Source organism: Mastacembelus armatus, chromosome 13 (genome assembly GCF_900324485.2).
Source record: "Mastacembelus armatus chromosome 13, fMasArm1.2, whole genome shotgun sequence".
Classification (NCBI taxonomy): domain Eukaryota; kingdom Metazoa; phylum Chordata; class Actinopteri; order Synbranchiformes; family Mastacembelidae; genus Mastacembelus; species Mastacembelus armatus.
In genome coordinates this window covers 10,134,277-10,156,131 of record NC_046645.1, presented here as the reverse complement: position 1 = coordinate 10,156,131, position 21,855 = coordinate 10,134,277, and the positions used below count along the sequence as shown (strand labels likewise).

The following is a 21,855-nucleotide window of genomic DNA, read 5'->3' as shown; positions in this document are numbered from 1 at the left end:
GTTATACTATACAGCTAGATCATGGAGTCACTCTAAAAGTCAGTCCTCATGTCCCTTTGTCTTTGCCTGCCACCTTGTGGCACCCTGTTGCACCTACAGACGTGTATGTATGTATTTATATATGTATGTGTATATATATAGTAAATAAAAATGCTTTGAATAATGAGAAATGTTTGAGTTGTATATTTAATGATAAATCAACCAATATTCTACATAAATTAAAGGGATAAGACCTGGCTATCGGACATCTGATAAAACTCTGCGGTGAGTACGAACCACAACATTTCACATTTGTGTTTTCCCAAAAAATCTCGCATTTATTTTCTTCTTTTTTCTCGGGTCGATTATGTTTATGCTTTTCAAAATTCCGACAGCACTTGAACGCCGCTGGTGGACGATGGATGACGTAGCACGCAGCTGCGGAGTTTGGTTGTCGGAGCAAAGGGAGCTAGGAAGGGATCAAGGAAACCTCTAGCATCGTACATAAACACCCTCAGGAGGTGCGAGCCCAGCGAGCACACAGCTGTCACAGCACCAAGAGAGCAGGCCCCACAGAGCCCTTCAGACACCCGGGTCAACATGTCTGAGACATACGGTATGTTTGTGCGGGGCGGCTGCTCTGTGGACTGACGCGCTACGCTGCGTTAGCTAGCTAACTACATGCTAAGCTTAGCGGCTTGGTTAGCCGCTGGCTTACCTGACACCTCGGCGTGTCTGCGGCTTTTTGTGGCGTTTAACAGCCTCTGGTGATGACACTTTACTCAGAGCAGCCGATGCTGTGCAAGTGCTTGGTGCGAATTAACTGGCACTTGTGCCCTGCGACGGCGGAATACGGTCAGTAACACGAGCAAACAGATGGTGATGCGTTTCCAGGTAAAAGTTGCCCAAAGTTCTGACACAAAGCTGCAGTAACGCGTTGATACATGAAGGATGTGTTTGCAGACGCTCAGGTTGCCAGATCCTATTGAAATTGACTTTGCAAGCAACAGAAATATTGCATTGATTTCTAGGTGCAGTGTGTTTGGACTGAAGAGGTAGCTGCAAGGCCTGCATGAGGAAGTTACTCAAACGAGGCTGATCATCACTTACTTACCTGTAAAGCTGCAGCTTTGGGTTTTTCATTTGTTCCCATCTTGAATCTAAATAACTAACGATAGTTTTATATTTACCTCAGACCATCCACACTGCAGCAGACACAGAGGCACCTGTGTGTGAGCACTGAAATTATCACCGACACATCTGTGTTACTCTTCTGCAAAATACTTTGATATGGCTTAGTCTGACAGTATTGGTAGCCTAACAGGCCATACACCAGTAGCCCCAATTGTTTTAAAACAGCACACCTTCATCCTCTCCTGTTGCAATCCCTCTCTCTCACACACTCCATCCGTTTCTACTAGTATGCTGACTCCTTCATTTCTTGTATGAAACTGTATCCCTGTGGGCAGTATTTGTGAAAATGCCAGAGCTAATGGTAGCTGTAATAGCCTTTTATTGATTTCTGTCTTAGTTTCACAGGCAGTCTGTTCTCCACGAGTACCAGTAGGAGAACTGTCAAAAAGTGTTATAAGTACTATCACTGTAAGGTTTGAATAATTAATCAATTAGTCAGGTGATAAAAAATATTAACTGGCAACTATTAAGACAATCGGTGCATATAGGAATAAAACAGTATTGTCTGGATGATTCTAACTAGCTGTATTCTAGGAACAACTGTGTTCTTAAGTAAAGCTCCTACACTTTATTTAAAAAGCTGTTAATATTGTTATAGTCACTGATGTATTGTTTAGTCTATATAATTGTGAAGGGATTGTGGAAAATGTCACATGTTCCCAAAGACCATGCTCATGTTTTCAGACTCCTTGTTTTGTTCAACTGACAATTCCAGACCTGCCAAATGTTCAGTTTACTGTAATAATAAAACAGAGAAAACCTTTCAACCCTCACAGAAGGGAAACAGGAACCAGATAGTTTGTTTGGGTGTGTGTGTGTGTGTGTGTGTGTGTGCTGCTTAGTATTGATTTTGAAGCGGTTCCACATGCTTCTATAAATACATACCTTTTTGCATCATATTTTATTATCAATTTCAGTATAATCTCTCTGTGCATTTTATCAGTAGATGAGAGGACACATAAGACATAAACTTTAGGCAAAGCTTCTCCTGAATGTTTTAAATATTGTCAGAATGTAGGTGAATGCAGATAACACTTTGTAGTCTGTTCCCTCGTGTTATTTAATATTGATGTGTAAAGAATACAATAGCCTAAAAGGCTGCTGTTGAGAGGGCTGCGCTGCATTCCTCTCTCCCCATTGCTTTGACATATTGACAGCTTGATTGTTGCATGCAGATCTGGCTTGGGGATTTATGATGTCTGGAAAGACACTGAAAAGCTGAGGCAAGCTATTAAAGCAGAGCCGTCGGCCTTTGATTCTGTCAGTTCTGCTGTCACAGCCATTGGCAACATGTGTTTGAGCTGTAACGCTGACTGCTGTTGCAGAGGAAAAACAGAAATACTTGTAGGCACCTTTGTTTTGCTGTAACTGTTCTGTTACCGTGAATTTGACCTCTAGTTTGTATTGCTTAAGAAAACACCTCCATCAACAAACAAAGGTGCACCATAATCTGAGCTGGTGGTGGGGTGTGTCGGCCACTGAAGGTGACTCCAAGAGCACTGCAGAGCACGCTAACTGAAAATGTTACACCTGAACTAAAAATCAATCTCATCTGTCGCTGTCTTTGTTTTTCAAATGACTGTTTCTGTTGACCTTGTGCAGAGCTGAATATTCACAGGATGTTCACCTGGCCGGTAATCTCGACAGTAGTCACTAATCATTTGCCAGACCAGCGCTTCTCCCTGCAGAGCCAATGCTTAAGCTTAAACTGAAATTGCACAGGGTCCTGAAATTCCAACTGAAGCAGGCTCTCAGGAGGAAAGCTGTTTGCAATCATTATTTGCTCTCCCAGTCTTAGGAGGACATCATTAGTCTGCGATTTCCGGTTTTTATTTTACTACCTCCCTGTGCATTACTAACACAGAACCACTTAGGGCTCTCATGCATTTTATCAATTCAGTCATCAGTTTTCCTTCATATGTCATGGATCTCTCCTGAAACGCAGCAGAACCCACATAGGCAAATGCTTCCTGCACTCTCTCTCACACAAAGGCTTTTCTTGCATGTCAGGAGTCTGATCTCTTCTGGGTCATATGTGTGGGTCAGGTTGTGCTCTCTAGAGCAAGGGCCTTCTCTCCAAAAAACAACATCTGGCTGTGGTCATCCAGTCCCTGCACAGTTTAGATATGATAAGCCATGTTTAATAAAGCTTGGCTTTGCTCCAGTGAACTGTTATTATGCTTCTTCGAGCCTTCACACAGTCATTTTCCTGCTCAGACAAACAAGAATAGTAAATTAGAATCATCAGTAGCATGTCATTGTAATTACAGGCAAGGCTCTGTGATTAGTGGACTAATTTGGGGTTGTCGGATACTGTGAAAGTAGTAGCTCAGTGGGATTAAGAGAAAATCTAAGGATTGTCTCTGAGGATGGAAGTGCAAAGAGCAGCAGGCCCAGATCCTCCCCTGGTGTTGGCGTGGCATTGATTTTTACCTCTCCTCTGCTTTCAGACTTCCTGTTTAAGTTCCTGGTGATTGGCAGTGCTGGGACGGGGAAATCCTGCCTCCTCCACCAGTTCATTGAGAACAAGTGTAAGTTTTCCCTCATCAAAGCCCATTTGTCACACCTGGGTTGTGAGTAATTAATTCATATTTTATATAAATTCAGTATTTTACACTTTAATTCAATAATATAATCAGTAATTTATTACACAGACACAGAAATGGACTCAGTCATGTCAGTCATGTCAGTGCTGTTGGTGTAACTAAATAAACCCTCTGGCTAAATATTCCAACAAGCTCTTTCTGAGAACTAGTTACTCATTGACTACCATGTTTATTCAAACTGAAGTGACTGGGTAGTGTGCCTGTGCAGATGTCCAGAGGGTCATTACTGAGCCACCAGATGGCACCACAGGTCTCCAGCTAAGACTTTTTTGGACAAAGAGTCGAGCAGGGCTGTTGGATTGCACCAATTATTTAAAAAAAAAAAAAAAAAAGTGTATCTCTACTCATTAAACAAAACGAAAATTTACGCCAGTAAGCAAGCCATTACACGCCAGGAATAATTAATAACAAAATGTCTTTTGTTTGTTTGTTTTTGTTTTTTCAGCAGTTGAGCAGGCAGCCATTGTAATAAAAATGATCAGTGTAGTATTTACTAATACTTATTTTAAAATCCACAGCTTTGCTTTTGTGAGTAATGTCAAAACGTGAAAACTTAGAACAAATACACGCTGACACACATGCTTGTATTAATTTGATTAAAGATGTGTTAGGCCTTTGTGCTCTCAGCAGAGCAAAAAAAGGAGGGCAGATTGCCAGAGTTCATTTCATCCACACTCCCTCTGGTCTCTAATGTGGGTATGATGTGTTTGAAGTTAACAGCTTAAGTCTTTTCAACAAGCACAACACAGCAACATATTTTAGATTCGATGTAAGATTCTGGGTGCAAGGTTGACAGTGATGTCTGCATTAAGACAGTAGTGCACGCCAGTTGGGTACAGCATTACCTGTACCATTACCTAGAGGGTAGTTGTTCTGCTGCCTCACGTTCTCTTCTTTCTTAATCTTGGCTTCCTGTGGCAGTTAAGCAGGACTCCAACCACACCATCGGAGTGGAGTTTGGGTCCAGAGTGGTCAACGTTGGTGGAAAGACGGTGAAACTGCAGATCTGGGACACAGCTGGGCAAGAGCGATTCCGGTAATGGTCCCCAGTATTTCCTGTTAAGGGTTTGGCAAACTTTAGTTCAGTACAACATTAACATGAAATACTGAGCACACATGCTGTCTTTCCCTAACGTCCAGCTTCAAAAAGCTCCCTGCAGGTGCATGTGGAGATGTGTAATTAAATACCTGAGTGACAGTATTAGGTAATAGCAAGGGCTGCATTATTTTAACCAGGATTTCTCTGTTTTCTTCACAGTTCTGTTACACGCAGCTACTACAGGGGAGCAGCTGGAGCGCTGCTCGTCTATGATATTACCAGGTAAAGCAACTTCTGCACTTGCCTCTGCCTTTCCACTTTCCACAAATGATGCCTTTTGTATAACAGAACAATTAAAAAAAATAATTTTTGTTCTCTGTATTTTACATTACCCATCAGCCAATGCATGAAATGTTTCTGACTTGCATTAAATGACAAAACAATTGTTAAAAAAAAAAAGCATTGACCATAACACTGTAGTTAGAGGAGCAGACTGCCAGGCATCTACAGCAAACTGTTGAAAATGGATTTAGCTGAGCTTGAAATGTATTAACCCATGAACCTTAACTGTAAATAATATTTCACTTTATTCAGTTTATTTTTATGAGCATTCGTATTAGACTGTGGCATAGAAAACAAACAAAAAACTATAATGTATCCATACCACCTCCACACAGTTCAGTTTAATGACAGTTTACTCAGAACTGTTGAGGGAGTAAGGAAGACTGGAGCCCACTCACGCATCTGTATTTCATAAGCTGAATGCAGTTATGGATTGTAATGCACTTGTTGAAGTGTAAAGCTGTCCCCCCCAAAACCCAGAAGTCTGATTGTCGTCTTAATTCAGTTTTGGTTTAGTAAGGCAGAACAGAATGCAACATACAGTAACTATTTTACTCTAGCAGATTGAATATTGAAACAGATTAAGTTTAGTTTCAGAAGATATGGGCAGCTGATAGAAAGTATCAGCTTCCTTCAGTATAAATAACCTGTTTCTTTTGTGTTTTTACATGAAGGCGTTTTAGGTATTTATTTAATAGATGTAATAAACTCAATTGGGGGTGCATTATTTACCTCAGAAAGTACTCTAAGGCCTCGTAATACTCCACAATAAAGTGACAACAGATATGCACAGACTTGTTTGTGCTACATTTGAGTTTTTTGTGTAGGCAGACATTCTGGCTCACTGTGTATCCAATTGTCCTGTCCTTTCTTACAGCCGGGAGACATATAACGCTCTGACCAACTGGCTGACAGATGCACGGACACTGGCAAGCCCCAACATTGTTATTATCCTGTGTGGCAACAAAAAAGACCTGGACGCAGACAGAGAGGTGACCTTCCTCGAGGCCTCACGCTTCGCTCAGGAAAACGGTAAAAGAATGGTTAATTCTTTCTCACTAGACACTCAAGGTCTGCATTTGTCTGTATTGTTAGGTCAGATTACTTCCCAGTCCTGTTATTTTTTTTTCTATTGTTCACTTACTTTTTTTTTTTGTTTTTGTTTTTTTACAGAGTTGATGTTTCTAGAAACTAGTGCTTTGACAGGGGAGAATGTAGAAGAGGGTTTCCTGAAGTGCGCTCGCACCATCCTCAACAAGATAGATTCAGGTACACTTTGTTTGTTCAAGAGGTGTGTCACGGTTGGGCGTTTGTGGGAGAGCATACGAGAGCGAGATATTTGCATGTTTTTATGATCTTTGTGTTTGTGTAAGTGAAGTCCTGCGACTCTGCCTTTAGTGTGTATGCGGCATTACATGTCATTATGGTTTGTTTCAAAGGCGAGTTGGACCCAGAGAGGATGGGTTCAGGTATCCAGTATGGAGATGCTTCGCTGAGGCAGCTGCGACAGCCAAGAGGAACCACCACACAGAATAAGCAGCAGTGTAATTGCTAGGGATCGGAAGCCCAACTTTACCGCAGCCCACAGGCCCATACAGCCAGGATGTCCCCTACAGGTCAGTGGCATGTCATCAGCTTAGGTTCTAAAGACTTTACCTCAAATTTCTCTCTTTTTTCCCCCCTTTTTTCTTGAATTATCTCAGTATCGATTCAAGGGCATGTCAGTGATCACCTTTATGTCTGCGTTGTTTTCCCACATTTCAGCTCCAGGTGTTTTTTGGTGTGTGGGACACCATGCGGTCTCACACACCTTGGATCACCTGGAAGAGTGATCGTGGAGATCACTGCAACCCCTGACCCCCCAACCTCTGTTAAGAGTCTTCACTTCTTACATGAGGGGGTCAGCTTTGCCGCTGCGTCTGGCCAGGGAAACCCCTCAGTCCGAACATGTTGGGATCATAAAGAAGAGAAATACTATTCTTCAAAAAAGTTTTTCTCGGTTACTTACCAGACACGGACAAGTCTAGGGTTGTGTGTATGGGCTTTCCTACTGTTGTTTTGTCTGTGCTTTTTCCATTGTAGTTTTAGTACAACCTGTATGCTTCTTGCATTTGCACACCATTGTTTGTAAATTGTTATTGGTAAACCATCGTGTGTATTTATCATTCAGACCATCCAGTTATGATTGATTATAAGTTTGAGTTTTAACATTCACAAGGCACCTGCTGGTATTTAGCTTTTTATGATCTGTTATTTAAGTGTACCTTCCATAAATTCAGCCAGTCATTGATAGTGACTAGGTGATAAACAGTCTAAATGTGACCTAATATAAGTAACGTGAAGTCGACTTGCACACATTTTGGGTTAGAGTTCTTAAGTAGAAGTTTTAACCAGACGCAGTTCATGTCTTTACAAAGGTTTCTGCAATTGTTTTCCAGTAAAGCTCGTTAGATTCAACAGGCCCAAATGTAGTCACTCCAAAATATATTAAATTCAGTTTTTTTGAAGTTTTGTTTTGCATTAAGATGGACTGTTATTAAATAGAGCATTGGCCAGAGCAATACAGTTGATATTGTAGATCAACAGAACTGTTTCCCAGTCATTATTTAAACAGTCAAAGGTAATGGTCCAGTCACTCCATTCTACATCCATGTAGGTAAGCCTTTTAGGTTGAAAGCACAAAAAAATGACATTTTGCTCTTTATTTTACTCCAAAGGCCCCATATTTTGTAGATTTGTATGAACAGATTTGCACAATATTTAAGTCCCCACATCACTGGTCCTGTCACAGTGAACACTTAAGAAAGGATCATTATCTTTGCACAACTTTTTTTTGACTCCTTTTGCTGGGCTTTTTCTCCATGACACTCCCCTTGATTCGTGCTGCTCTAAGTGCACATACTGTAGAAAGGAAGTCGCAGGAAACCACAGATGGTTTTGCCTCAGTGCCGTGTTTGGGAAACTTTCATGCCGCCCACCCAGTTCCCTTTTAAAGGCTTGACATTGTTTAATCATGCATGGTTGTAAATGCATCTTGATAAATGTCAGGATTTAGTTTCAAACCTTCTCAGTTGTTATCACTTCTCTTTGTCAAGCATAGAAGTAGCACCGCCTTGCTCTGAAATTTAGTCACTCAGTTTGTGAACCAACCCAGATGTTTTCTCCTCAGAGCAGCCCCTCTGTTTTCTCAGAGTGAAACAGGGAATTTCCACTGTAACATATCTTCTTTTCGTGTAACACTGACAGCAGAGTTTGTGGTGCTGCTGGAGCAGAATGAGGCTGCAGTCCCAATCTTCTGCCCTACTGTTGAGTCAAAGTCACTGCTTCTGGCTAAACCACTGAGAGTAGGTCACAGCAACCCAGCCAAGACGAGGTCAAAACAATCTTGTCTGCAGACATATTTCTTGTCTTCTCCTCGAGTGTTAGCATATTTCCTCCCAGACAAACGTATGTGTTTAACCTCTCGTGAGCCAGCACACTGAAAAGAGAAAGATGAGTTGTGCAGACAAGAGATAGTAAAGGATTTGAAGAAACAGATGGTCTTTTTTTTTTTTTTTCACATAATATTGGCATTGTGTGATAGTTTGCCTCTTTCTGCAAGTGCACTTTTAATTTAGAATTTTCATTTTGGGTTTGTTTATATGCTGTAAGTATAAAACTGTACATTTTATCTTACTTGAACTGTATACTGTAATAAAGATTTTAATTGTAGATGTTATCATTTCTTACTGAATAACAACTGAGATTTTTAATTGTTATTCCTTTGTTTTGCTGTCAGAAGGCAAGGCTGTAGTGGCTTCAGTCTGAGAATTGTTTATTGCTCACTGAGGTGATAATAAAAGGATGTTGACTTCCTGAGCTGCAGGAGGCCAGCAGCAGCAGCAGCAACAGCTCTGATCACTTGCAGTCTACATTTGAGTCATCTAAATGTTTGATTAACGTTGAGCCAGAGTAAGCCTGCATTCATCAGTGTGTATTTATTGTACAGTTGATTATAAATGCTCACCCAAATAGCCATATAAGCATTATTTTCTCAGTTCCAGTCCTTAATCAGGTGTTGAATGCAATCCAACTCAGTTGTTCCTCAGTAACTAATGTTATATAATCAGCCTAAATACTACTGTACATCTCAAGTAACCTATGGTGTAAATAAGATTTGTCTGTTGTCTGTTGAGGGTGATTGTAGTGATTATGCAATTCCCAGTAAACTGCTTGTTTTTTCAGTTAAGATCTTTCAGCTGTCTTGTGGATGTTAATGTTGATATCTGTATTTTGTCTCTCAACTGACATAGGCTCCTGTTTGTTGCCCAAGAAAAAGTCCATCAGATCCTGAATGTTGGTAATTCACACTCCCCTCCCCACCCCCCACACTCCTTTGTGGACAAATGTAAAACAATAATTTATTACACAACAGGTTTATAGCCAACTGGCTTAACAGACCCTGAAATTTAACAATAGCATCCATGCACACAATTCATTTGGCCATCTTTCAGTCTAGTTGTTCCTCTCAAAGGCAGTCAGGGTGAGGGTAGGATATTACAGGACTCCTATGATGAAGAGTAAGTGCCCTCTCTGTCCCATTGTCTGGATTTATGTTCCTGGGTCGATGGAGTAACAGCTAGAGTGGTTTAATGTAGGTGAAGTGGATATATTGACTGATTTATTGATCCTAGACAGGATGTCAGGATGACCTCATAACCAAATTGCATAATTTACTGTGAAAGACTGATTTACCACTAGATGGTGCTAAAATATTGAAGAGAAATACCCCTGGTTCCTGTATTCAAAGATGATCAGACTTCCAGGTGATTTTATAAGGTTCAGTCAATTCTTGTAGTTTAATCTTGATTATTTGCCAACAGATATATTAAAGATGACTATTACTATGCCGAGATCTAATGTCAATAAAATTCCCTTTTCATAAAAGATTTATAATCAATTATAAGCAGAAACAGTTGATGTTCATGTATCACTTGATGTGTTTATTTACAATAATGGAACATTTTGACGTGGATAGTTGAATTGGAGAGTACTACATACAAACACATCTTCCATCGACAAATACACAGGCAGATGAGAAAGAAAGCAGTACATATTTCACTATGGCCTAATAATTATTTTTAAAAATACAAAAGTTCATTAACAGTAACATTCAAACCACTTGACACCTTAGTGACTAGGTATGGTTAAAATTAGAGTATGGGAAATAATAAACATAGTAAAGGGAACTGCATAAAAGTTGATTTTTGTTGACGTTCACGAGGTTTGTAAGAATTTCTAAGCCAGTTAATGTTATGCAATGCTAAAGGTATTTATGGATCTTAAACAAGTAAATACTGCTCAGAGCAGTTTTTACCACTTTTTCTGGAATTGATGTGTTAATTTCACAATATTCAACATACGCAAGATACACCATATGTACACACCAAACTTCACAGTACTGCTTTATGTAAAATATACTTTCTAGTTCCAGGTCTTATTCCATCTGAGTGCATTTGTATTTTAAATGTGACCAACAAGCACCATTTAATATAATGAGTTGCATTAAATGAGCATATGAAGTCCAATGGAAATGATTGCACTGATTACTGCTGCCATTTGAGCTAACATAACCTACACTGTTTACCATCATCAGGCAGGAGGATGTGTCTGACACCAGCACAGGTTGCCATAACACACCGCCAAAATGGCTCTCATCCTAAGTACACTCCATTCAATTATGGACTTGCAGCGCTAGGTCAATTGCTCTGAAGGGCTTTCACATTGTAGTTATTTTGCTTGGACTGTGATCCAGATATGAAATGTGCAGTAGTCATGATGATGATTTTAATATCACGCCGCCTGCAAGTTGGTCTCTCTTTATATATGGTGCTTGTTAGTTACCGTAGTGCCTTTAAGTGAATGTTGAGGTTAATGGGGAGAAGGAGGAGGGCAGATGAGAGCAGTGTCACACTGGTAGGTCTACATCAGTGTTTCCACACTGCGTAGAGATAAATGCAAACACGTGCTGCCTATTCATTCCTCCAGCCTCTGGCTTTGGGAGAAGAAAGCACAAATATAAAGTTGCTTTGAACTCAGGCAGTATATGAAATGTAATCATGTTGAAACGTGCACCCTGTTTACTGGGTGCCTTCATTAGCAGTACAACAGGTACAGAATACTGAAACATACAGACTGCTTATGACAAGGGTTAAATAAGCTTCTCTATTATATACGCATACGTAAACAAATATGTGTATTTCTTTTTCTAAACACCCGCAATCCTGATGTTCTGTAAGTGTTGGCTCTGCTGAGGCAGGAAATTGATAAGGGGCCAATTCCAGAGTGACATGAATAAGAGGTTTAGGTGCCAGGGTAGTAGATTAGTAGCTGGAAAGGATGGTTGTCTATTTTCTACTCAAGTGACTGGAGCATGAGGAGCTGCTTGAGGACCTTGGTCTGACTGGTCTCCCTGATTTCTCCTGCTAGGAACATCTCATCCACCACCGTGTACACCTGGAAGTGCAGACAGGCAAAAACATGTAGCATTGTTAGAACTGAAACCAAATTACGGATACTATGGGTTTTTTGCTAGACATGAAGGGGTTTGGGATTTCCTGGAAAACTGATCTAAAGACTAACAACTCATTATCTACCATGTGGTCATCACATTACTCAACCTCCTATCCTGTGTCATCGCAATGTAAAAAATAACGTCTGGATGACTAAACAGACTGACACACACCTGAGAGGAGTGGGTGACTGGTTGTGAAACAGTTTGGGCCTTGGAGCTGCAGTGCGCCAATAGATAGGAAACAGAGAAACTTTCCTCACATTGCCCTAAAACGTTGCTATCTCTTGTTATTTTCTGGTTGTGACATCGTGTTGCTGAACATGGGTGCCGCTTCATGAAAGTTTAGCAAGTAGGCGGATGTTCAGACAACTAAACTTCTTAGCATGTTCGGGCGTTTGTTGCTTAGCATCTCTTGATATTAAAAGTATAAATCCATCCTCTCACTGAGATAATTTAGATGAATGTCACTGATTGACTGCTTTAGTTGTGCCTATTATTTTAGTTGCCATAGCACTATAACATTTTCTCATTTGCATTTTGTCCTTCTTTGCTCCTTCTGTGAAATTGAGCTGTTTATAAATTTGTAAATCTCACCAGTCAAAAACAATCTGTGTCCTTACCTTATAGAAATTGAACACAAGGTCCAATTCACACACGTTGTGAAAATATTCATTCAGCACCTTACAGAAAAGAGAGGAACAGAAAAAAAAAATCTAAACTTTAATTCAATCAGATAGCAGCCATGAGACCACCAAATAGTCTACCTTGAGAGATGTATGGTAATTTTATGTCTTAATGTAATGCATTAGTGCAGAAAAATGGTGCTGTAGTAGGAGCAGGGGCCACTTAACGACCGTGTAATAAGCAGATTTCCATCTAATATAGGCCAAATTGAAGAATGGTGGTTCTCATGTCATCTTGTTTCAACAAGAGATCATTTTAAAGCAGTGATATAGTGTCAGTTACAGTGGCTGAATTACTGGCCACATGTTGAGAATTTGCATAAGTTAAAACAAAAAACCATTAAAGTCCTGTTGTTAGCTGATTTGTAGCTTCAGCTTTATTAATCTGTAGAGAGTAAAGAAATATAAAAAAAACATTCACTGTGCTGATTTTAGAAGAAATTAGCTATTTCTTCTTCTTAGATTTGGCATTTCAGAATACACATGCACACATTCCTTCATAGTCAAACATTATATCAAATGACCTTCGCTCTTGAGGGCTCTGGATAGAAAACTTTACTGTTTGTCTGAGCCAAAAACAAAACAGAAGATCATAATTAAAGCTCACAATTTGAGTTGATACTGTCTGATTAAAATGTAATATGATCTGGAAAAGAAAAAGCTGTTAGACAGTAATGACAAACTACTAAATATAATGCACCCACTGGTGCCTTCAAATAATGAAGATTGAGAATAAATGGAGCTAGTTATGCTGATTAAACTACTGATTACACCAAAATAAAAAAATAAATTAGTCGAGATGTATCTATCATCTAAAATTGTGAGACCAATGATACCCTAGCATGACTTTCTTCAAGGGTAGAATAATTTTTGTTAAATGCTATCACTGCCAGGCAAAGGGAATCTTTCAAAAATATACATTTTTCTGCTATAGACACAAATGTCAACATGACATTACATATGTATGTATAAGGTGGCAGAAATAACACACCACAGTTATGTCCAGGATAAATTATCCCAGGAGCAATGATCAATATTGGGTTGGTGTCATCAAGTCCTTAATAGAGCACTCATTTTTCATCAAAACCAGCTGTCATGGTCCTCGGCTCCTTTAGTGAGGAGTCAGAATGCGAGCCACAAGCTTCGTCCTATATCACCCAACTTTCCATTATTTGCCTGCTATAAATTCCAATTCAATTTAATCGAAGAAAATTAATTACAAAACCACTTTCTCCAGATATATGATCTGAAAGTAGCCAGAATGACTAATTTCTCTGAGCTTTATTTACTCTTCATTAAGTCAGCTACTGTTGGAAGAAAAACATTTAATCATAAACATTTAGTACACTCAGACTATTCCTTGTGTGTTCCTGTTCAGTGAAGAACAGACTGGCAGTGAGTCATACAGGAAAATGCACAGATCATATTAGGGAACTTGCATTTTCCTGATCAAGATTCTTTCACATTCTAAAAAATCTGAAGGTATTATATCATCACTGTTGGCGCTATCTGTCATTCTGACCAGCCTTTTAGCCTTTTCGGTCTTTGTGCAACTGCTGTGCAGGCATACCAGAGTCAGTTTGTACTCAGTGATCTATTTGTTATTTTATTGCTGAAGGCTTCTTTCCCGCATCACTTGATGTAGGATTGTCTAACTGATCAAAGTCAGTAATCACGTAGCCTGAACATTAGAACGTAAAAGGAATTTGATTATATGGATATTAACTCCAGTGTGTTTTGAAACTTGTACAGAAATGGCCTGTAATGTTAAATGGTGAAACGGCTGAACTGTGACTCATTTGTTGCCCTTGCAACAATCTGATAATCCGTACGCTGTTGAAGACAAGACTAGCTCTGCAAGGTTAGTGTGGAAAATGTGCCATTAGACTGCAGTTTATGCTTCTCACACGAATGTGGGTTTGATATTAAGGAGCAGTATGCCAGCAGAGAATGGAACATTTTGAAGCAACTTATTAACAGGCATTCCTAAAAACAATCAGACCATGAGAACAAAATCATCATAGTTCACTTACTAACAGTATACATCATGTGCTGTGTGTTTCCTCTTACCTCTACAAAATTGTGGATTCCCTCAAGGTATGCCAGGTTGTTATCCGTCACATCCACACAAATACAGAAGTAGAGACCAGCGTAACGCCTGTAAATGATCTTGAAGTTTCTGAACTGTGAGAACAACAACAGAGAAAGCCCCTCAACAAATGTACCTCTTCTATTATGACAGCAACAGCAGCTTTACTTGGACTTAAGCTTCCCAGCTTTAAAATAAAGCTCACCCAATACGTGAATAATAGCTCCGGAACAAAATGCATGACAAAACAGATCAGCAAACCAGGATTTCATTTTCTTGACAATGGATTCCTCTAAAATGCCACCAGATAATTTTAAGGGGTCTTTTTCAAAATGTTAAAATTGCTTATGATTTGTTCAAACATTGGAAAATATTTGTAATGAGGAAAACACAAGTCACACAATCGTTTTACTATGAAGTAGCTACAACAGAGATTTTTAATGACAGCGGGGTTTCTGCCACTATACTGTGGTCCTCGATAGAATTTAGAAACAAATTAGGCCAAGTCACAAACACACACAACCATCCATGTATACATATTACAGTAATTCCATACCTCCACAAAGTTGGTGTGTTTGGCATCCCTGACAGTTACCACAGCATGCACTTCCTCAATCAACTTCTGTTTCTCATCATCATCAAACTGCATGTACCATTTGGCCAGTCGTGTCTTCCCTGCTCGGTTCTGAATGAGGATGAAGCGGATCTGTGGGAGAAAAAACAGAAAAACAGAAACTGAGACTACAACAGGAATAGTCTGCTAAAATATTTGCTCTTAGTGCCTATGTACCGGAATCTAACTGTACATGTACATAAACACTGTACAAACGGTGTGTTTTCAATTATTACTTGTACTGCAGTATAGTTCAGAGTTACTTTTACTTTTTACTACATTTATTTTAGAGTTTTCATTACCAGTTACAATACAAATTAGGAGCTTAAAAATATATGTTGCATGAATTGAACAAACAAACTGTAAATACAAGTAGAGCTGCCATGATTAGCTGATTCACATAGAAGATTAACTGGCAGCTGTTTTGATTCTCATTTAGGTCATTTTTCACAGTTCCACCATCTCACATGACAATTTACTGCTCTTCGTTTCAATTCATATTTTATTTCATTTATTTAATGTTTTCAGGTTTGTACTGTTGGCTCAACAAAACGAGCATTGTGAAAGTCTCAGTTCAGGGTCAGTTTCTCAGCAGATACAATGATTATTCTCAGTATGTAAACCCATAATGAAAACAATCGTCAGGTGCTTCCCCTAAAACACTTATATAAAATACTCACAAAAAACTAGCCTCTGATATCTACTGCAGTAAAACGCTACTTATATACACAGATACTAACATAATGATAAAACATGTCATAGTAAATCTAGTTGTAGTTTTCTGATGATTCATTTTTACTCAAGTAGCTAACGTAATTCTTGTATTTGCCACGCACAGAATAACTACCCTACGTCAGTTTGTTGGCTATTAGCTGTCACTTGTTGAACTCATAGTGTGAGTTGTTGTTATTATTATTATTAACATCCTGGAACATCTGGTTGAGGAGCCACTTATATTCAACGCTGCAGTTATCTAACGTTAGATACAGCGTTAGCTTTAGCTGGCTAGCGTTAGCTTGAACCGCACCCATTCATTTTCAGAACACGAATACCTTTACCAAAGCCTACATTATTGCCATGTGGTTTACTGAAGCGTCAGTGGTAGTCGAGCCTTCGGGTATGTGGCCTTGGCCTGTCATGGTTAAGTTTAAAACATTTCCTAAACTAAGAGCTTAGCTAGTGAACTGCTAGCAGGCTACTGGGAAAATGCTACAACAACGAGAAGGGAAATGTTGCACTGTTCATTTGTCGCGTATTTACCATTGTTGTCTCCTGAGTATGGACAGTAGAAACTCCAGAATTGCAGGATTCTTTAAAAATAAATTATGCTACGATTTTACACAAACACATCAGTAATGTTTCCACCGATTGTCCGCTATCCTCCCCGAGCTAACAGGAAGCGTCCGAGTTGCGTTGCATGACGGGGGATGTAGTTTTTGTCTTCACATTTACAAGCCCTGTAAAGGTAATATGACACTACAAGAACCAGTGTCCCTGCGCATAGTCACTTCTTCGGCCGTGCCTTTGGATCACATGAGCCGCAAAAGTGTCGTTTTTGATATTTGGGAGATTTTTCGGTTCTGTGGCAATGAGCGAAGGCAGACATTGAGCAGGGGCTGCAGTCTGTGGTAGCTGTATTATACAAGATCAGTCTTACATCTTTAATTAATTAAACTTTTACTAACAAGGGAGAATTTTTAAAATGACACCTGATGTTAAGCTCAGACAATCTAAATGCCTGACCAATTCATGAAAATTATTTTGGATGTTGAATCCAATATAATATCTCTCTTTCCTCTCGACGTGTAGCCTATTTTAAGTCTTGGTTAGTTTGAGAGGAACAGGTCCTGCAATAAAGTCTGGGCATACGATTTATAGCCAATCCCGCACATTCATTTATGATTTGATGGCTGCCTGACATGAGAGTCCCAGCCCATCTAAATTATCATGTAAAAGAAATGGCTGATGTGGAGGTTAAACCATAAACACTAACGCCCATTTAGTATTTTAATAGTCTATACTGTCACTGTCAGATCATAACTGAATGTGATTACATTACTGGGATTGATAGTGTTTCTTTGACTCTTGCTGCTTTCATCCAGGAAAGGGGCTGTTCATCTCCAACCAGCCTATTTAAACTACATATGTGCTGTTACTGAATATGAGTTCCCACATAATATTGAATATTTGACATATCATTTGTTTTTTTTTTGTTTTTTTTTTAGAATTAAATATACTATATACTATTTGATTGTCCTGCTGAAGTATCACCAGGAATTCTTATGAACCAAAACAGCAGAATTTATATTTACTACACCAAATGTAAGTCATAGTGGTAATAGTCTTGAGTTTTACACTTTTAAAAATAGCATTTTATTCATCTCTTATAACTGCATGTGAGTGTGGTTATGTGCACCACTTTTGTGACACACATCAGAATTATTTACACAACAGGCCTACAGAATGAAAAAGCAGCAATAATACACTACATAGCCCTATATTTCCATCGTTTTACATTATTTGTGGTTGTTTTCTGCAGAGTCAGGGCTCAGAGTTTGTTTACTGGTCTGGTTGGGCAGCCAAGTCACAGCAGAACGTTGCCCAGACAGCTTGGACAGCTTGCCTCTCTAAGCAATCTGGCCGTTTGGGGAGTCAGAGGGGGGATGGGGGAACTATGATTGTCAGGGATTGCACAACTGTGAGTGGAGGAATGTGCCTGCCCTTGGGACCAAGAAATATTTCAGTTGCAAATAGAGAGAGAATTGAGGTGGGATGTGGGGGGAAAAAATAGAATGAAAGGGAAAACCAATCAGTTAGTAAACAAGAAGCGCAACGTTTTTGTTCCAGATAATTATTTCGGTTACAGTGTCATATTGGTGTGTGCAATGTAAAGAAAATATAGCACATACAGTATTTTTTAAAATGGGGCAGAAAAAATATCCATGCATCAGAATCTAATAAACAGTACGCATGTTTTATTTCAGAGCTTGGGCCATGTTAACAAAACAGTAGTTGGAGAAAGGGATGTAAAACAGAGGCACATTATTCAACAGAAACTTTGACCCCTGCTAATCTCGCTCTGTGTGACTGTGCTCTGTGCAAATATTGCTGAAAACATAGCACACACCACCCAGTGACTAATGTGATTGGACAGAAGCTTGTGGACATATTCAAATAGAGGGCAGTGCACCTTGAACTCTGCCTGACTGTGTGTTTAATGTTGGCTCATATTTGAAACTGTCAAAGCATATGTAAAGCACTTACATACATTACGACACATGCAGGATTAATATAACCCATTCAAATCTGTTGCAGGTTTTGGTTTGGTCTTGTTAGTCAGCAGCCCAGGAAGTTGAATATCTATCCTTGGGAACATCCAAGGTTGCAGAGTTTCAGTCTGTGCAGTGTGAAATACTATTTCAAAATCTAAAAATTGAGATTTACAGCTCTATAAAGTATTTAGGTTTTATATCATACAGAGAGAAAATTCAAGAAAATACTGACAGGGCAAGAGAGGAGAATTCCAGGACAAAGTCCCAACAAAAGACACTAAACATCTGTTTGAGCTGTTAGTGCAGGCAGTTGTCTGGCAGATATTTCTCCAAGTATGTAGAAATAATTGCATTGTCATTCTGAAAAAAAAGAAATCTATCTTAGGAAGTTAAAATTTTTATCATGTAGTTGCAGAAATCATCAAAGGGTAGATAACTTCACAGCAACTCTTTTACCATGTGGCTGACTCAGTGCACAACACATATAATTAGGACTAACCTTTGAGGTGATTGATTTTCTCGGGAAATGTATTAAATAATTTTCCTCTGTGCAGCTCGATAATGTTTTATATTTATATCATCATAAGGTAATCAACCACCAATAAAAACAACCAAGCAAGAGCTTTATGGATGGTGAACTGGAACCCCACTTCACATTACCTACTATGAAAAAACATGTGGGTGAGTTTTATATGTTGGAACATAGAGTTTGTGCAATTATGTGGATTTGAGAATTGTATGAAATGGCCTTATTAATATAGTCCGGTGACAAAAACTGTAAACAGTACACCTATGCCCTGGTCAGTTAGTTATATTATAGGATTGTTGTTATTATTGTTACTGAATAGCATTTTACTATTTATTAATTTTACTGGTTGAGGTAAAGCTTAACCATTTTATACACTGTTGGGAACTTTAATTTAAACCAGTGTGTTGTATTGATCAATTAGATATAACAACTGACTTTGCTAAGACTAAGAAATTATTTAGTATGACAAAGATGGACAAAGTGGATAATATACTGTATGTGTGAAAAATGAAAACGGCAGCTGGTTTGCCTCCCCCACCTTTACTTTTATCTCATCCTCCTTACTTCTTCCCCCTCCTTTGTTGTTCAGATAAGGAAATTCTTCAGTGCTACGTGAAGGAAAAAGTCCCTGCTTTTCATTGATTGTCCTTTAGATGTAATGATTCCTGGTCCCATTTATGTTGTTTTTCCACACAGATAAAAAGTTTAAAAAAATAACAATAATGCACTGCATTTTACAAGTTGACCACATGCTTTGAGTGCAAAATGCTTATCAAAGATTAAAATGGAAAATAATGAAACAGTAAAAAGTACAGATATTTTATTAAGTGTAATATAAAGAAAAAGAAATATAACATAAAGAGAAAATGGATATACCTAAAATTGTAGTTGATGTAGTTCTCTCAAATAGACCTATTGACCTACCTATTGAAGTCAAGTAAATTTTAGATGTTTTTCATAGTTTTCGTATTTTATGTTTTTTAAGTTATCATTTTGTTCAATTTTTAATATAGTAATTTGCCCACAATTATACACATGGATGGTTTTATAAATGTAAACCACAAAAAAAAAAAAGTTAAAAGAAAAAAATCCAAAATAATGTTTTGGTAGACAGCTGTTATCAGTATATGCTCTTTGTACTGTTCAGGCTGTTCAAACTGTATTTAATAAGCGGTTTATAATCTAATCAAGATCTTTAAATGTGTAGTGATCAACAGTGGTGTCATGTGTTGTAATTGTGTCCATGAACCGCTGGGCGAGACTCTCTCTCTCTCTGTTCTCTGTGAATAGGAGGGAGATGCTGGAGTCGGGAGAAGGTCCGCCATTATTGGGAAACTGAAAAAAAAAAATCCCAGACTTATACACACCGTCACACATTCAGGCTGTAAGTGGTTTAACATTAGGGAGGAAAACAAGGTTTTCGGGACGAGCCGTTTTACGCCCAGAAAAAGCGCTTTGTGGTAAATGAGGGCAGGGCTCTCGGTCGCGTTTCCATACGGACTCTTTTATTTTTGACACAACAAAGGAAATAATAATTGGTCAAAACAACATGGTACAACCGAGAAGGGAAAACACACCGCTTTCCAACGCCTCCCCGTCTTCCGTCCTCGTCCCTCAGCCATGGTGAAAAGACCGGAGTTTGAACAGCGTTTTTTCTTTTCCTGACGACAATTGTAGTTGTTTTCCCCCCCTCCTCCTCTTCTCAGACAGGGAGAGGGAAAGAGTGATATGCATCTGAAAACTTCAGACTGATGAAAATGAACACTTAACGTGGGAAGCAATGGACAGACGGCGCGTTTACTAGGGGGACAAGCGGAAAATAATCGATGTGAGTGCTTGCAGGGAGTGTTTTTTTGTGTGTTTTCTTAAAAAGTCTTTCACCGGCTGTGAGTCGCAGAGGAGCAAGACAGAGGAAGAAAGGAGTGGACGAGAGCGGAGAAGAAGAGGGTAATGCTATGGTATGTACAACACACTCGTCCTTTCCACCAAGTATTACATGTAAATGGAGCATTTGAAGAAGACAGGGACGCTGGGAAAGGTAGTTACAGGCGTTTAGTTTGATAAAGAAATGCAAGAAACAGGACACCTCCGTCCCCCTGAGGACTGGTGTGATTTGAAGCCTTTTAGGAGTAGTAATAGAAATCAGCCCAATAATCAGGCATGGATGGGTGGTTAAAAAAATTAAAGCTGTTCTTATATGGGTTAGGAGGGGGAAGCCTTTACTTGTTTAAAGGGGAAGTTTACAGAGGAGAAAGGGGGTCAGAAAATGGATTTTGTCCAAACATTACAATTGTTTGTACAATAACACCTGGAATGCGTTGGTCTTGTCAGTTTCTGTTGGTAAACTACTCTGGTATACCTTCAGTCTAAGGCGCAATAAGGACTTTCAATTATTAAAGGGGGAAAAGGATGTTTGTGTTGGACCCTAGGACTGTCAAACAACTGTTTGATACTCTGTCTCCTTTTTTTTATGTTTCTTTATTAATCTGCTTGTCGTCTTCTGTTCTTAAAAAGAACGATTATGAGACTTGTTATTTAGGTTTTGTTATGTTCTCAGTTATTTATTGTAAGTGCCTGTGCTTTTATTTGGTATGTTTAACATATTGGTACTCACTAACATTGGCCCTCAACAGATGCATCTTATATAATAATCACTTAGACATCAGGAATTGTTTTTCGTGAGTTAATTATTCTCTCTGACATTATCTGGGCCACTAACTTTGCAAACATTAGAGCTGCATGTACAGGGCTCCCTGGTGACACAGTTAGCTAATGTGCGTACGCCCTGCTGGGATAACTCTCCTCTGCTCCCTTTTCATGTAGCTGTACCTGTCACACAAATTACTCAGTGCATGTCGAGCTGTTTTCCCCCCAGTTAAACATCTCAGATGGGGTATTTACCTTGACTGTCTGGATGCTGCATGTCTGCCTCTTTATGCTGTAAGATAAGATAGAG

General features: G+C 39.1%; 3 protein-coding genes across 4 annotated transcripts in view; 2 read left to right on the top strand and 1 right to left on the bottom strand.

The window, feature by feature from the left end:
• Positions 1 to 401: 401 nt before the first annotated feature.
• On the top strand, positions 402 to 10,520 carry rab4b (RAB4B, member RAS oncogene family). Of its 2 annotated transcripts, none has more exons than XM_026319354.1 (8): positions 402 to 595; positions 3,624 to 3,704; positions 4,701 to 4,815; positions 5,038 to 5,100; positions 6,038 to 6,192; positions 6,334 to 6,429; positions 6,600 to 6,776; positions 9,453 to 10,520. In XM_026319354.1, exons 1-7 carry the CDS (start codon positions 580 to 582, stop codon positions 6,713 to 6,715), a joined length of 642 nt encoding a protein of 213 aa, XP_026175139.1. In that variant the 5' UTR covers positions 402 to 579; the 3' UTR covers positions 6,716 to 6,776; positions 9,453 to 10,520. The 2 variants fall into 2 exon arrangements, with proteins under 2 accessions (XP_026175139.1, XP_026175131.1); XM_026319346.1 differs by lacking the exon at positions 9,453 to 10,520 and adding an exon at positions 6,925 to 9,388.
• On the bottom strand, positions 10,124 to 16,527 carry ap2s1 (adaptor related protein complex 2 subunit sigma 1). Its single transcript, XM_026319367.2, has 5 exons — positions 16,359 to 16,527; positions 15,042 to 15,191; positions 14,467 to 14,580; positions 12,334 to 12,393; positions 10,124 to 11,655 (listed from the first exon to the last, which is right to left on the bottom strand). The coding sequence occupies exons 1-5, from the start codon at positions 16,359 to 16,361 to the stop codon at positions 11,554 to 11,556; spliced, it is 429 nt and encodes a 142-aa protein (XP_026175152.1). The 5' UTR covers positions 16,362 to 16,527; the 3' UTR covers positions 10,124 to 11,553.
• A 3,625-nt stretch (positions 16,528 to 20,152) lies between these two features.
• Positions 20,153 to 21,855, top strand: part of arhgap35a (Rho GTPase activating protein 35a) — a 59,362-nt gene continuing 57,659 nt past the window's right edge. Inside the window, exon 1 of the mRNA XM_026317523.2 lies at positions 20,153 to 20,857. The gene's annotated coding sequence lies outside the window, so the exon portion shown is untranslated. The remainder of the gene's footprint in view (positions 20,858 to 21,855) is intronic.

Bases quoted from the DNA above. Each gene is read 5' to 3' on its own strand.
- rab4b (XM_026319354.1), top strand. The intron at 5,101-6,037 runs GTAAAGCAACTT...CCTTTCTTACAG, and splicing joins CTCGTCTATGATATTACCAG to CCGGGAGACATATAACGCTC. The intron at 6,193-6,333 runs GTAAAAGAATGG...GTTTTTTTACAG, and splicing joins ACGCTTCGCTCAGGAAAACG to AGTTGATGTTTCTAGAAACT.
- ap2s1 (XM_026319367.2), bottom strand. The intron at 14,581-15,041 runs GTATGGAATTAC...TTGTTCTCACAG, and splicing joins AACACACCAACTTTGTGGAG to TTCAGAAACTTCAAGATCAT. The intron at 11,656-12,333 runs GTAAGGACACAG...CTGCACTTCCAG, and splicing joins TTGTGTTCAATTTCTATAAG to GTGTACACGGTGGTGGATGA.